Source organism: Nematocida ausubeli (genome assembly GCF_000738915.1).
Source record: "Nematocida ausubeli strain ERTm6 chromosome Unknown supercont2.5, whole genome shotgun sequence".
Taxonomy (NCBI): domain Eukaryota; kingdom Fungi; phylum Microsporidia; genus Nematocida; species Nematocida ausubeli.
The window spans coordinates 107798-121075 of NW_026515638.1; the positions used below are offsets into that span (position 1 = coordinate 107798).

The 13278-nt window shown below is 37.2% G+C and overlaps 8 protein-coding genes and 1 non-coding gene across 9 annotated transcripts; 4 read left to right on the plus strand and 5 right to left on the minus strand.

Annotated features, from left to right (window-relative positions):
- Positions 1-816: 816 nt before the first annotated feature.
- NESG_02025 (uncharacterized protein) lies at positions 817-3159 on the plus strand (the record flags this gene model as incomplete). The annotated part of the gene is made up of 1 exon (XM_053049639.1): positions 817-3159. The coding sequence occupies one exon, from the start codon at positions 817-819 to the stop codon at positions 3157-3159; it is 2343 nt and encodes a 780-aa protein (XP_052903810.1).
- A 78-nt stretch (positions 3160-3237) lies between these two features.
- NESG_02026 lies at positions 3238-3310 on the plus strand. Its single transcript has one exon. It is a non-coding gene; the product is annotated as a tRNA-Arg (tRNA).
- Positions 3311-3320: 10 nt separating this feature from the next.
- NESG_02027 (uncharacterized protein) lies at positions 3321-3878 on the minus strand (the record flags this gene model as incomplete). Its single annotated transcript, XM_053049640.1, has 1 exon — positions 3321-3878. The coding sequence occupies one exon, from the start codon at positions 3876-3878 to the stop codon at positions 3321-3323; it is 558 nt and encodes a 185-aa protein (XP_052903811.1).
- Positions 3879-4816: 938 nt separating this feature from the next.
- On the minus strand, positions 4817-7150 carry NESG_02028 (uncharacterized protein; the record flags this gene model as incomplete). The annotated part of the gene is made up of 1 exon (XM_053049641.1): positions 4817-7150. One exon carries the CDS (start codon positions 7148-7150, stop codon positions 4817-4819), a length of 2334 nt encoding a protein of 777 aa, XP_052903812.1.
- Positions 7151-7250: 100 nt separating this feature from the next.
- NESG_02029 (uncharacterized protein) lies at positions 7251-9092 on the plus strand (the record flags this gene model as incomplete). Its single annotated transcript, XM_053049642.1, has 1 exon — positions 7251-9092. One exon carries the CDS (start codon positions 7251-7253, stop codon positions 9090-9092), a length of 1842 nt encoding a protein of 613 aa, XP_052903813.1.
- Positions 9093-9349: 257 nt separating this feature from the next.
- Positions 9350-9772, minus strand: NESG_02030 (uncharacterized protein; the record flags this gene model as incomplete). The annotated part of the gene is made up of 1 exon (XM_053049643.1): positions 9350-9772. The coding sequence occupies one exon, from the start codon at positions 9770-9772 to the stop codon at positions 9350-9352; it is 423 nt and encodes a 140-aa protein (XP_052903814.1).
- Positions 9773-10680: 908 nt separating this feature from the next.
- On the minus strand, positions 10681-11052 carry NESG_02031 (uncharacterized protein; the record flags this gene model as incomplete). Its single annotated transcript, XM_053049644.1, has 1 exon — positions 10681-11052. One exon carries the CDS (start codon positions 11050-11052, stop codon positions 10681-10683), a length of 372 nt encoding a protein of 123 aa, XP_052903815.1.
- A 19-nt stretch (positions 11053-11071) lies between these two features.
- Positions 11072-11488, plus strand: NESG_02032 (uncharacterized protein; the record flags this gene model as incomplete). The annotated part of the gene is made up of 1 exon (XM_053049645.1): positions 11072-11488. One exon carries the CDS (start codon positions 11072-11074, stop codon positions 11486-11488), a length of 417 nt encoding a protein of 138 aa, XP_052903816.1.
- Position 11489: 1 nt separating this feature from the next.
- On the minus strand, positions 11490-12917 carry NESG_02033 (uncharacterized protein; the record flags this gene model as incomplete). The annotated part of the gene is made up of 1 exon (XM_053049646.1): positions 11490-12917. One exon carries the CDS (start codon positions 12915-12917, stop codon positions 11490-11492), a length of 1428 nt encoding a protein of 475 aa, XP_052903817.1.
- Between the last annotated feature and the right edge of the window lie 361 nt (positions 12918-13278).

Sequence of the window (13278 nt, forward strand, 5' to 3'; positions counted from 1 at the left end):
TATAATTAGTATATTCCCAGTGTATTTAGTCATATCCTGTTATATTTATGACTAAATCAGGGCATATAAGGGGTATACTGGGCTAATTTCTGGGTATTCAAGACTTAATCCACCTCTCTCTAAAACTGACAAGACTTAATCCACCTGCCATAAGTTCTGTCCAAATATTTGACAAGACTTAATCCGCCTTAGTCTAAAATTGACAAGACTTAATCCACAAATATTCATGGTAACATCTTAAATACAACCATACTTAGCCTTAATATAACCATATTTAGCCTTTTTAAATAATAAATAACTGTATTTAGTCATTTTTTACTGGTTTAAATTATTTTTACCACTTAAATCATTTTTTACCCACTAATACCCAGAAATTAACCGTTTTAAATTATTTAAATTATTTTTACTAATAAATAACCGTTTTTACCCAACAATTAATTAATAAACACCCACTAATACTCACTAACACTCAATAAATACTCACTAACACACACTAATACCCAATATCCACATAAACCCAACTAACCATAATTTCCCATAATACATTCCATAATACATTCCCGAATATATATAATCTTCTGACTTTTTCACCCATGTTCCCCTTTGCAGGTGGCTATGCCGTGTCGAAGAGTATCTTTATGATGCCTTGGATATAACCCGAATTCGAACTAACTTCATTATTTCTAGCATACCACTGCCTAAGTCACACTCTTTCTGTAGCACTAATTACAACAGTGCCCATTAAAGAACGAGAAGGGGCATATTTTCCCATTAATTTCTTACCATAAATTCAGAATTTTCATTAAAATTTTTCAAATGGACTTTGGACTAGCAGCAGAAATAGAAAAAAAAGAGTCAGCATCCTTTAAGGGAATGAATATCCCAATAGAGATCCTGGCAAATATAAAATACAATATAGCCACTCCCATCCAAAGAAAAGTAATACCAAAATTACTCTCAGGCCAAGATATAATAGCCATATCCAGGACAGGAAGTGGTAAAACGTACGCCTACGTAATACCAATCTTAATGAACCTCTTAAAAAACAGACAAAAAAAGACAGTATATACAACAGCAAAGGCAATAATAATAGTACCAACCTATGAATTAGCAAACCAATTATCAGATACCTTTAAAGAACTCAGTAGTAATGGTGTACACCCAGCCATGTTCACAGGAATAGGAACAGTCTCACACTCACTAAATTATCTAGTAGTAGGACAATTTGAAGTAGCAATTTGTACACCTGGTAGACTAGAACATATACTAACAGACGTATCAGCATCAGATAATAAGCCAATATATATGAAAGTAGATGAAAATAACCATAAAAAAGAGATATGTATAACGGATACACAAATACTACAGAAAATATCACAGCCAGATATAGTAGTAATAGATGAGATGGATAGAATATTAGAAGATAAGAGTCTATCACTATCACTCCAAAGGATCCTAGAATACTTTAAGAATGACCCACAGTACGCCCTATTTAGTGCTACTCACCATAAGGATAGTACACAAATCAGGAATATTCTTAATAGAAAGGATATGGAATTAATAGAAGTATTAGGTGGTGTATCAGATCACTTGGAAAGTAGTAGATTAGTCATAAATAATCTGCATATTCAAGAAGAGATAAAAATGCCCATATTAATGTCTCTACTTAAGGTACACTCAGGACGAGTACTTGTCTTTGTTAGTACCTGCAAGAGATGCACTATGGTCTCAGAAGCAGTCAGTAAGACAGGACGTAAATTAGGCATACTAAACTCAACACAGTCAGAAGAAGCCAGAGACCTGGTTGTAAAGGGATTTAAGACAGGAGATATCTCAGTACTAGTCACAACAGACGTAGGCTGCAGAGGACTAGATATAAGGGGTATAGATGTAGTAGTAGAATACGACTACCCAGCCTGCCGTAGTACTAGTGTACATAGAGTAGGAAGGTTGAATAGAGGCAGGAGTGAAAGGGGAATTGTATACGCACTCATCAGGACAGCAGATATTCCTACATACCTGGCATTCTTAAATCACATTCACACAGAGAAACCCAGGGATATGACTAGGTGCAGTAGACTGTGCTTCCATATGGATAAGTGTGCTACTAGTACAGGGCACAGTAACTGTGCATATCTGGGACTAGGGACAGTGCCAGCCCAGTACTACGATGGGGCACAGGAAGTGGCTAGGTCTATTGTCACAGAAGATGCAGGATATGACAGGTCATACGCCAGATATGCTAAGACTAACCCAGCAGAGAAGGTAGATGCACAGTGGGTGGTCAGGGCAGTCTCAGTCAGGGATATACCCGTGCACCCGTGCTTCCACATGCAGGAGAAGCCTGTCCTGGCTGCAATCCGGGCTTATAAGGCACGGGGCAGAAGTGGGCCTGGTGTAGGACGGGAAAGAGTTAAGAAAATAACCCAGAAGAGTGAGACCGTGGATATGGATAAGTTTAAGGACCCTGCCTTCATTCCTTACGAGAATGTGAAGTCAAGCACATTCGCACCCTGCCCAGAGATGCGTGATGATAAGTCAGGGGAGATAAAGAGACGAGCACAGAAGATGCGCAGACCACCCGGTGAAATGTTCATGGAGTGGAAGAAAGAGAGCAGAGATAGACTCAGTAAGGGATATCTGCTGACTAGACCACCCAGCCAAGAGAGAGAAGATGGAGGTTTTGAGAGAAATATGGAGAGATCTATGGATAGAAGTGATAGGAATATGGAGAGAACTGATAGAAGTGACAGAAATATGGATAGAGGTGATAGAAACAGTGAAAGATCTGAGAGAAATATGGAGAGAGGTGATAGAAACTCACAAAGAAATGATAGAAATAACCACTCTCTGGATAGAAATAATTCACAAAGAAGTGATAGATATAACGAGAGATCTGATAGAAATAACAGAAATAACGATAGATCTGATGGATATTCACAAAGAAATAACAGAAATAACCAGTCTCTTGACAGAAACAACGAGAGATTCGAGAGAACCACTCGCTCCCATGATAGACCTAATAACCCGAAGACACGAAAATCAGATGGTGACTTGGTCTCTGTCAGAAGGATACTTGAGGCCAGAAAGAAGAAGGAGAGGGACAGTAGGCGTATGTCGTATGCTTCTGATAGAAAGTCACAGAGAGGCAGAATATAATGGCCTAGTTTAATAAATTCACTTATGCTAGAATATATGTGGTGCACACGTAGCTAATGTTTATTTTAATACTATAGGGGTCCTATGGCCTAATGGTTAAGGCGTCGGTCTACGGAACCGAAGAGTCGGGGTTCGAGTCCCTGTAGGATCATTTTTGCCCTTTACGGTTCTACATTCTCTGCAGAAGACTCCTTCTCCTCTGCACCTGCAAGTGCCTTTGCCTTATAAGCTGCCTTTTCCTCTTCTGTTAGTGCCTGCCACTTCTTAGAAATCATCTGAGAAATTTCCTTCAAAGAAGGCATGGGTGCATCACCCTTCCTTTCCTCTGATATTTTCGCACTGTTCTCCCTTACGAACAGATTATATCCAGATGGCTTCCTTGGGGTAGTGCTCTTCTTGCTTCCTGCTGCCTTCTGGTCTTTATTCTGTTTTAGTACATCTTGGTACTCTTCTGTCTTCTTGTACTCCTCCAGGTCCTCTTTGTACTGCTTGAAGGCCTCTGCATACTCCTCTGAGTATTTCTTCTTTTTCTCTGGGGCTAACTCAGACCAGGCCTGGCTGAGTATCTTAGTCTGCTCCTTTACTGATAGGCCTGGCTGCAATGTCTTCCTGGCATCCCTTAAAAACATGAAATATTCTGTTGTTGGTTTTTTTGGCTCATTTTCTCCTCTGATTTTCTTCACTTTTCTTTTAGTCCCAGCTGCAGAGTCCTTTGCCATGCGCAGTAAAAAAATAATCCAATAAATAGTTTGAAAATGCGCGGCAACTATTGGCGGGTACACAAGGAGACACACGGGCACCACAGGAATTGGTCAGATATCCATGGGTTACTAGTGTATTGGTGTTGTATTAGTGTATTGGTGGTGTATTGTTGTTGTATTAGTGTATGATTATGGAGTGTTTAGTAGTGTAGTATATAGTGAATATATTTAGTCTGTAGTAGCACAATTTTAGTCTGTACCAGTAGTCTTGTAGTAGTCTATAGTAGTGTAGTAGTACATTTAGTTATATTTTAGTCTGTAGTAGTACATTTTAGTCTATAGTAGCATAGTAGTAGCATTTAGTCTATAGTAGTGTAGTAGTATAGTAGTAGTGAATTTATTTTTATATTTTAGTCTGCTGTAGTAGTAGTATACTAGTAGTATAGTAGTAGTGCATTTTAGTCTGTACTAGTGTAGTAGTATATTTATTTTTATATTTACTATGTACTAGTAGTATAGTAGTAGTATATTTTAGTCTATACTAGTAGTATTTAGTCTATAGTAGTAGTAGTATATTTATTTTTATATCTTAGTAGTATTTAGTCTATACTAGTGTACTAGTGATATATTTATTCTATACTAGTAGTAGTATACTAGTAGTATATTTTGATTGGTGATTTATAACAAGAATATTCTATAGACAGAAGGAAGACGGCCTTAATAAACTAATTAGAAAACTAATGGGAAAACTAATGAGAATAAACTAATGAGAAAGCTAATTAGAATAAACTAATTAGAATAAATATATCCCAAATATAAACATAAACATCTTCCCTCTCCCTCCCTTCCTAACATAACAACATAATAACATAATACTCTATATATCCCTGGATGATTTATTATTCATATTCTTACTGGCTGATCAATTTGCAGTTGATCCCTTGTGTAATTATACTCTAATTTAAGACCCTGTAGGTTCTTGCTAATTCCAGCCACTCTGCCCTTTTAACCCGTCTCTTTTCTTCATTCACTTCTAGGATGGCTGCCTCTGTGCTTGTGACAGTGGGTGACCATCTGTTAATTCCAATGACACTTTTCCCTGGGGGTGCACTGAACAGAAATAAGGCAGTCCTGGCAGCCCTAAGCCTGTCTACTGCAGTGGGCATATTTCCCTTCTGAACATGTCCCAGGGTACACTGTCTTACTGCATATGATCCAGGTCCATCTACCTCTAATATTCTGGCTGCTGTGTCATTGCAGACACCTTTCATGGCTCCATTCCCTCTGATTATTAATTGCGGGATGGATGTCTTCTTGAAGACACTTCCCAAGGCCTTTAATGATCTTGTTAGTCTGGAGAGTACGCCTGTCTCTTCTGGGTAGTAACAATCTAAGGCACCTACGGCTAAGGCAGATGAAACACTTAAGTAACCACATGCACTCCCATGGACTTCTACTAAATATGCTATATTCTTAGTCATACTTATCTTCAAATTATCACATAGTGCTGTAATTGTGTCTAATGCTGTATCTGCTCCTATGCTTACAGTAGTACCTGGGACATTATTACTGACAGTGCATGGGATTACATAGATATTATCACATATATTATTCAGTCTTTTTGCTTCTGATAGGGCATCTAATCCACCTATTAATACAAGTGTAGATACCTTTCTCTCTGATAAGAATTCCTTTAGTCTTTGTAGATCTACTTCTAGTTCTGATTTTTTCATTTTTACTGTTCTCTTTGTGAAGTACCCTAGTTTGCTTATATCAATTATTTTCTTACCATTTACTATTCCATATTCCATCATCTTATTAAGTACTGTACCTGCACCTGCCCCTACTGTTCCTACAATGGCTGCTCCATATATTTCTTTATCTTTTTGATTTTTGTCTTTTTTTGCTTCTTGAGTGAATTTCCTGGCGGAAATGAAAGATTCATACATATCTGTGAAGTCTTTGCCTCTTACTTTACTGACACCCTTTGGGTTCTTTAATAAAGAAGCTGCTTTATCACACATATCTATGCACATATTTAACTCAAGTACTTTCTCTGTGTCTCCTGTGTATACAGCGTATGCACCTGGCCTGCTTAGTGCTACTTCTGCTGCTGCTACGCCTAAGGATGGGGCTATTAGTCTGTCTGTAGCACAAGGTGACCCTCCTCTTTGCGTATGTCCTAGTACTATTGCTCTTGTCTCTATTTGCATCTCCTCTAAGACTGTGCATATCTCATCTGCTGTGACTTTTCTGCCGTCTTTGTGTTTTGCTCCTTCTGCTAGTATAACGTAAGTACAGGCTTTCTTCTTCCCAGATACACTTATCTGTAGGTCTGCCTTCCAGTTGTCTTCTTGTGGATATTCTGGCAGGAAGACATAAGCTGCATCTGTTGCAAATGCACCAGAGAGTGCCAGCCAGCCGCAGTCTCTGCCCATTACCTCCAAGACAAATCCCCTTCTGTGAGATACCATTGTGGATTCAATGCAGTCAATTGCTTCAATTATCCTGTGGAGTGCAGTTGCAGCACCAATTGACTCTGTCCCTGGGATATCATTATCAATTGACCCTGGGACAAAGACAACAGAGAGATCTGGGCATGCCTTAGAGATGGCACCTGCCCCTTTCATTGTCCCATCTCCTCCAATTATCACTATAGAATCAATATTATGCCTTCTTATTGTTGTAACTGCCATTTTTAAGCCTTCTTCCGTTTGAAATCTCTTTGATCTGGCAGATTTCAAGAAGGTTCCTCCTTTCTGCATATGCGAATATGCTTCATATTCCGTTATCTCCATAATCTCATCATTCACAAGGCCTTCATACCCATTCATTATCCCAAGTGTTTTTGCTCCATTTCTTCTGGCTGCCTTAATTATCGCCCAAATTGCAGAATTCATACCAGGTGCATCTCCACCACTTGTTAATATCCCGAGTGTCTTTGGGGATAGAGCAGGTGATATGCAGACATCATTACCTAATGGATCTGATAGTTTAATCCTAAAGGGAATATGATGCTCCCTGCAGGCATGAGATATTTCTACGTCATCTTCCAATTGAACTGTCTCTAAGTCCCTTAATAGGTCCTTATGTGTTTCAAGAATTTCCCTGTGATTCTTTGCTCTAAGGGATATTTTTGACTGTGCTGCTGAGACTATGCTTATTTCTTCTGTGCCCTTAATCCTAAGCATATTCTTTTGCACTGCAGATACAAGACCCAGTGACTCATAAAATCCTTTTACTTCATTTCTCTTTTTCTTTGTCTCAAATATAAACTCTATCTTTACCATTTCTTTTGTTTACTGTTTGTTTTTCTTGTCAAACTTTATACTGCAGCAGACGAATAATATTACAGAATACATTTATATTCTGAAAATTTTAGTAAAAGACATGGGAGTGCCTTCACTGTTCAGATGGATAGCAAAGAGGTATCCAAAATCAATTAATAAAGTAGCGAACCAAGGCGTAGATAACTTGTACTTGGACTTAAATGGGATAATCCATCCATGCTGTCACCCCAGGGGTAAGGATGCCCCAGGAAGTGAGAAGGAAATGTTCCAGGAAATATTCAGAATGGTAGACCATTTGGTGGCTATTGTAAGGCCTAAACAACTGATGTACATAGCTGTAGATGGGGTAGCGCCCAGGGCAAAGATGAACCAGCAAAGGGAAAGACGGTTTAGACCTAAAGATCCAACAGATGGTCATGTGGAGGGTGGTTTTGACCCGAATACAATTACGCCTGGTACTCCATTTATGTACAGATTGCACACTGCAATTACCAGATACATTGAACAAAGGCAATCTGCTGGGGTTAATGGATGGAAGCAATTGGCTGTCATATACAGTGGATGTGATGTCCCTGGGGAAGGAGAACATAAAATATACGACTTTGTAAGGAGTATTAAGGGATCTGGGGTTAGACATGTTATATGCGGACTCGATGCAGACCTGATATTCTTGAGTCTGGCTACGCATGAGCAGTCATTCCGGGTACTACGTGAAGATGTTTTTTTCTTGGAGAGGGAAGAAAGATCTAGCTGTCAATTATGTAAGAAGGATGGGCACAGTACGGGAAATTGTAATCCTAATGCATTCCCGCCTTATATCTACTTGGATATTGATATAATCAGGAGATATTTATATACGGATTTCTCAACTGCAATTAATGCTAGGTTTGACTTTGAGAGGATCCTGGATGACTGGATATTTGTGTGCTTCTTTGTTGGGAATGATTTCTTGCCTTCAATTCCCTCCATGGACATAAAAGTGGCTGCAATTGAGACAATCACAGGATCTTACCTGACAAACCTTATAACTAGACGGGCTTATTTAACACAAGACAGGAAGATTAACATGGAAGAACTAGCAGTTCTCATGAAAACACTAGGGGAACAAGAAGATGCCCTTCTTAGATCAAAACTCTCTTGCTACGTTAAGGCAGCAAAGAGAAGAGGTGAAACCCCAAGAGATGAAGACCTAAGGATTAAACTGTTTGAAGAGAAGGGAAGAAATGAATATTACCAGATGAAAATGCATGCTAGCACACCTGAAGAAATAACAAATTCATGCATAGAATATATAAAGGGTCTTTCATGGATATTAGAATACTACTACAACGGATGTCCTTCTTGGGAGTGGTACTATCCCATGCACTTTGCACCCTTAGCCAGAGATATAGCAGAAACCCTTCTGAGTCACCCGAATATTTCATTCGAATTTGAAGTAGGGAAGGCAAGGAAGCCATTAGAACAAGTTATGGCTGTCCTGCCTCAATCTTCATCCAGTTCCATTCCAGAAGGATTATATCCTATCTTTAAAGATATGCCTGAGAATTATCCAGAGACAATTAAGATAGATATGTTTGGGAAGACACAAGCATGGCAGGGTGTACCCCTTATACCCTTCTTGGACTGTGATAAAATGGTTACTTTAGTCAGGGAATACAGTGCAGATTTACCTTTGGAGGATATTTACAGAAATGTTGAAGGACAAGATCTTCTATTCTTGCCAACAGAAAATAAGAATTATACCCTTGGGGAGAGCGTATACACGAACTTCTCCAAGTCTGCAGGCATAAAAATCATGGGGAAATTTTATGCTGGCCGGGCAACCATTCACTCTGCTGCTAGTATGCCTGGGGAGACTAGGTACCTCATGGAAGAAGGAAAGAATTATACGGTTAGATCAATTTCCGTTGTATTTGTGCCTGTAAAGAAGCAGATATACTGAAGATACATTGATAATTAGGCACTTTGTGACTAAATAAGTGAAATTCGCATGGATGAATAAACACCTTTTGATTGTCTGCACCCATTTTTACTCCTGGGATATACGCCCCTTAGTCAATTCCACTGAAATCCAGTATATCTTCATTCCAAAGGTCTTCTATGCAGGGAATTCCTGTGAAATATTCGTTATTTGGTCTACTGCTAAATCACTTTAAGAGTTAATTTCTTGTTATTTCCATGCACGTGGCTTCATTTATTTCATGTCTGTGCCTTGTTACTGTCCACTTTGAAGTGCCCTTTGATTTCATCGATTGACTTTTTCTTGTTCTTTACAATTTCCATAATCTTATTGGATATGTTCTTTCCTACTGTAGATTCATCTATTCCTTGCATCATATCCATGTGGATTGCATGTATTATTGCCTCCCAGACTCTTTTTTCATTTTTCACCCAAACACTTTTATCCTCCAGAAGGGCTACTGTCTTAATATAGCCAAGGAACATAACAAGAGTGTTTCTGTGCGGTTGTAATGCATTCTCTGTGAATATTCTTGCATCTTCTATCTCACTTTTCCTTTTTATCCGGATATTTTCTTGTTGAATCCTTTCCTCCTGGATCTGTGACTCTTTCTTGATCAGATCCATTTCAGAGTCACTACTATCCCACACTGAACTATCCATAAAATTAAAAAGTCACTTATTTTCTGGCTGTATATTCCTGCATATATTCTACTATATAATTAGAATATCCCTTTATTCCCATGGATATATTCTAGTATTATGTCTCTTCCAAGTAAATAATCTAACTATTCTTCTGAATATCCATATATCTTATACTCTCTCAGTATGTAAATTTATGGAATCTCAAGAGTGCACTATTTAAGGTTATCTATTTCGGGTTACTCGGGATATATATGGATATCTTAATGATCTTGTGCTTGTCTGTGGATTGTCTATGGATATAACTTGAATACACTTAATCTTAGTAGACTTTAAATTAAAACCATTCAAGTTCTTGCTGTACAGCAAAATACACAAGGCAGATAGTGGGTAGATAGATAGACAGATAGATAGCGGGTAGATAGTAAGTAGAATTTAACAGGATTTAACTAGAATTATATAGAGAACTTAACCAGAATTAACTAGAATATAATTAAAATATAACTAGATATAATGAGAATTAGATTGAACTTTTTTACAAAGAAACAACTCTTCTATTTTATCTCTTTTTCTCTCTTCTCTCTCTTCTATTTTATTTTTTTCCTTCCCTTCCCTATTTCTATTTTATTTTATTTTCCTCTTTCTCTATTTTATTTTTCCCTTCTCTCTTCTCTCTCTCTATTTCTGTCTATTTCTCTCTAGTGAGTGAATAATTTATCCAAAATTCCAAAGAAGTACAAATACATTAATTAGTACTACTAGTACTACTATTACTACTACTACCATTATAACCCCACAATAAACTTAAATATACTTAAATAACAAATATAACCGTATACCAGAATATAATTATAACTGTCTGGTCTCTAAAGTATCTGACTATTTATTTTATACTTTTCGCAGCTATTAAATATTCCTGCTGGATGGAGTTATTTTACTATCCTGTCTATGCGATCACTTGGTATGCCTGCTTTAACAAGGATTTCTATTACTCTGTAGTCTTCTGATGTCTGGACAGATATATCTTCTGAGCCACTCCCGTTCTTTATAAGGGTAGATCCACATGCAATTGTTTTTGAGCACTTTTTGGCGAGTTCTTTCATCTTGGTGCTATTCATCAGAAGGTGAAGGTTTTTCACAAGAGTCACTTTCTTGTTCCCAGAGACCCTTTTTGTTGTCACAATAATCTTTGTATCTGGCTTTAATTGTGGCTCTTTCTTTGTTGCTGTGCAAGCAGATGAATACTCGCAATATTCAGGTGGAAATCCGCACTTCTCGCAGTATAACTGGTCCTCTGTCATAATGAAATTTTTTAATTGCATGTCTATACACGAGAATATATCCGTAGATGAAGATTCAGACGACAGTCCCTTTTTCTACTTGGATGAGATTCAAAGTAATCTGTATAAATTACTCTCTTTATTCTACAGTGGTATAGGGATTATACAAAGGGATTCACCCCCTGAGAACCAGAGGGCTGACCCAGATGTAATATTACGCCTGGAGAATAATATAAAGGAGATTATAGGACAATTTATAACCACACGCCAGAAACTTATTGATAGAATATCCAAGTTAGAATCAGAAAAGTCTTCATTTTCATGTTTGTCAGAACTTCTTCAGAAGACACGAGATTTAGACATTATTTTAGAGATAAAAATGAAGAAATTACAGGAAGAATTACCTCTTCTTACAGAAGTAATTAATGAGTTAGTAGATGAAATAGGACAAATATAATTTATTGTTCTCTTAGTCTGGCAATAGTCTCTTCTGCTTGTCTGTGTATATCAGGTATGCTTATGGATATACGGTTATTAAGGATTGCATTAATTCTTTCTGAATAAGACTCTAATGGCCGCATTATTTCTGTGTGAGAATTTAACGGTCTCATTATTTCATTGTGAAAATTTAACGGTCTAACTATTTCTGTTGGTAGAATAGATCCTCTTATTAGGCAATCACAGATCATCCATTTTATTCTTGCGCCTGCATTTGTTTCCCTGGGGAGTTCATGGCCTATTTGGTCTAAATATGTTAGTCTTGTGGTATGTAATGGACCATTTTGGTGGCCACATTTAAGCGTAACTGAAACTTCATCAACACATATTATGAAATTATTCAGCCATGTAACGGTTATGTTTGCTGCATCCTTTATGGTGTAGTGATTTATAAGTCCATTTACTTCTACTCTTGTGGCATTCACGAATCCTCTTACCTTTAGTGGGTCTCTGACTTTTTTTGAGAATTCATTCAGGGTACCATCCAGCCTGGTAATTGAAGGCATTGTAATCACTAGAGTGTTCACATTCATAATTATATCGTATGGTTCTAGGTTGATTTTTTCAAATATCCAGGCATCTATAGAGATATGATCCTTGATTTCCTTCAGAATTTTCTTTAGGAATCTGTACCCTATCGCATCAAGATATGGAATATCCTGGAGTACAATGTGCTTGATCGATTCACTTTCCAGAAGAGTTGATTTTATGAGCACTAAATCATATAGTCTTTTTAGAGTGACTTTTTCTAAAGAAACTCCTGATAAATATGAATCTAGGAATCTCATACTAGTGATATTACTGTTCTCTACGTGCAAAATCTTTAATCCTGGGTATCTCCAGTGCTTCAGGATTATCTCCATATTCTGGCTGGAAACACCATCAAATACAAGCACTGCAACACTACTTGCTTCTTTCTCTTCAACTGCCACTGGCCTGGCTGTTATTCTTTTTTTCTCTTTCTGTCTAATGTATATATCCTTGAAGATGATCTTTTTTGCCTTAAAGTGAGTCAGGATGAAGTTTAACTTCTCCATTTTTATTCTGGCTACGTCTCTTGCTCTGATGGATATTATGTCATTTAGAACAGGATATGTCTCTAATGTATCACGGAATGACTTTCCCATGGGAATATTTGGGTCAATCTGCAATAAAGTATCTACTTCCCCAAATATTATGCCATTTTGGTCTTTATCCAATTTAATTAGTGCATCCTTGATTGTACTCTCTCTGTTACTGCTGTTGATCAGAAACTTTTTTATTTCCCAGAGATTTACTTGTTTTTTATCAGATTTCCGTTGTATCTGATTTGCACAAAATATCAATCCATGCAGGGAGACAAATATAATGCATATGTAGTGAAGTGTGCTTTGCTTTTTCTTGTGCATTCTTTAAAATTTATTTTCTTACCTCTATATTCACGTTTAAATTGTATTTTTAATTATGTCTTTCTTGTGGTATTTTTAATTAGTCTAATTTATGTGTAAATCAAGCAGTAGTTGGCCTGAGTGTAATAGAATATTGATTATTTCTTACTATTTTATCTGGTTATTTATATGAATATTTTATACTAGCCTGAATTACAGATATATTTCGTATTAATTTACTATGAATATACGTGTATTTTATGTCTGAATAATTCTTAAGATAGTTAGATGGTCTCAAACACACTGAAACACTTAAAATTAAAGAGACTAGTAGTAATAGGTCTAATATTTTGTAGATCTGAGATTATCTTTTTCTTTAAAT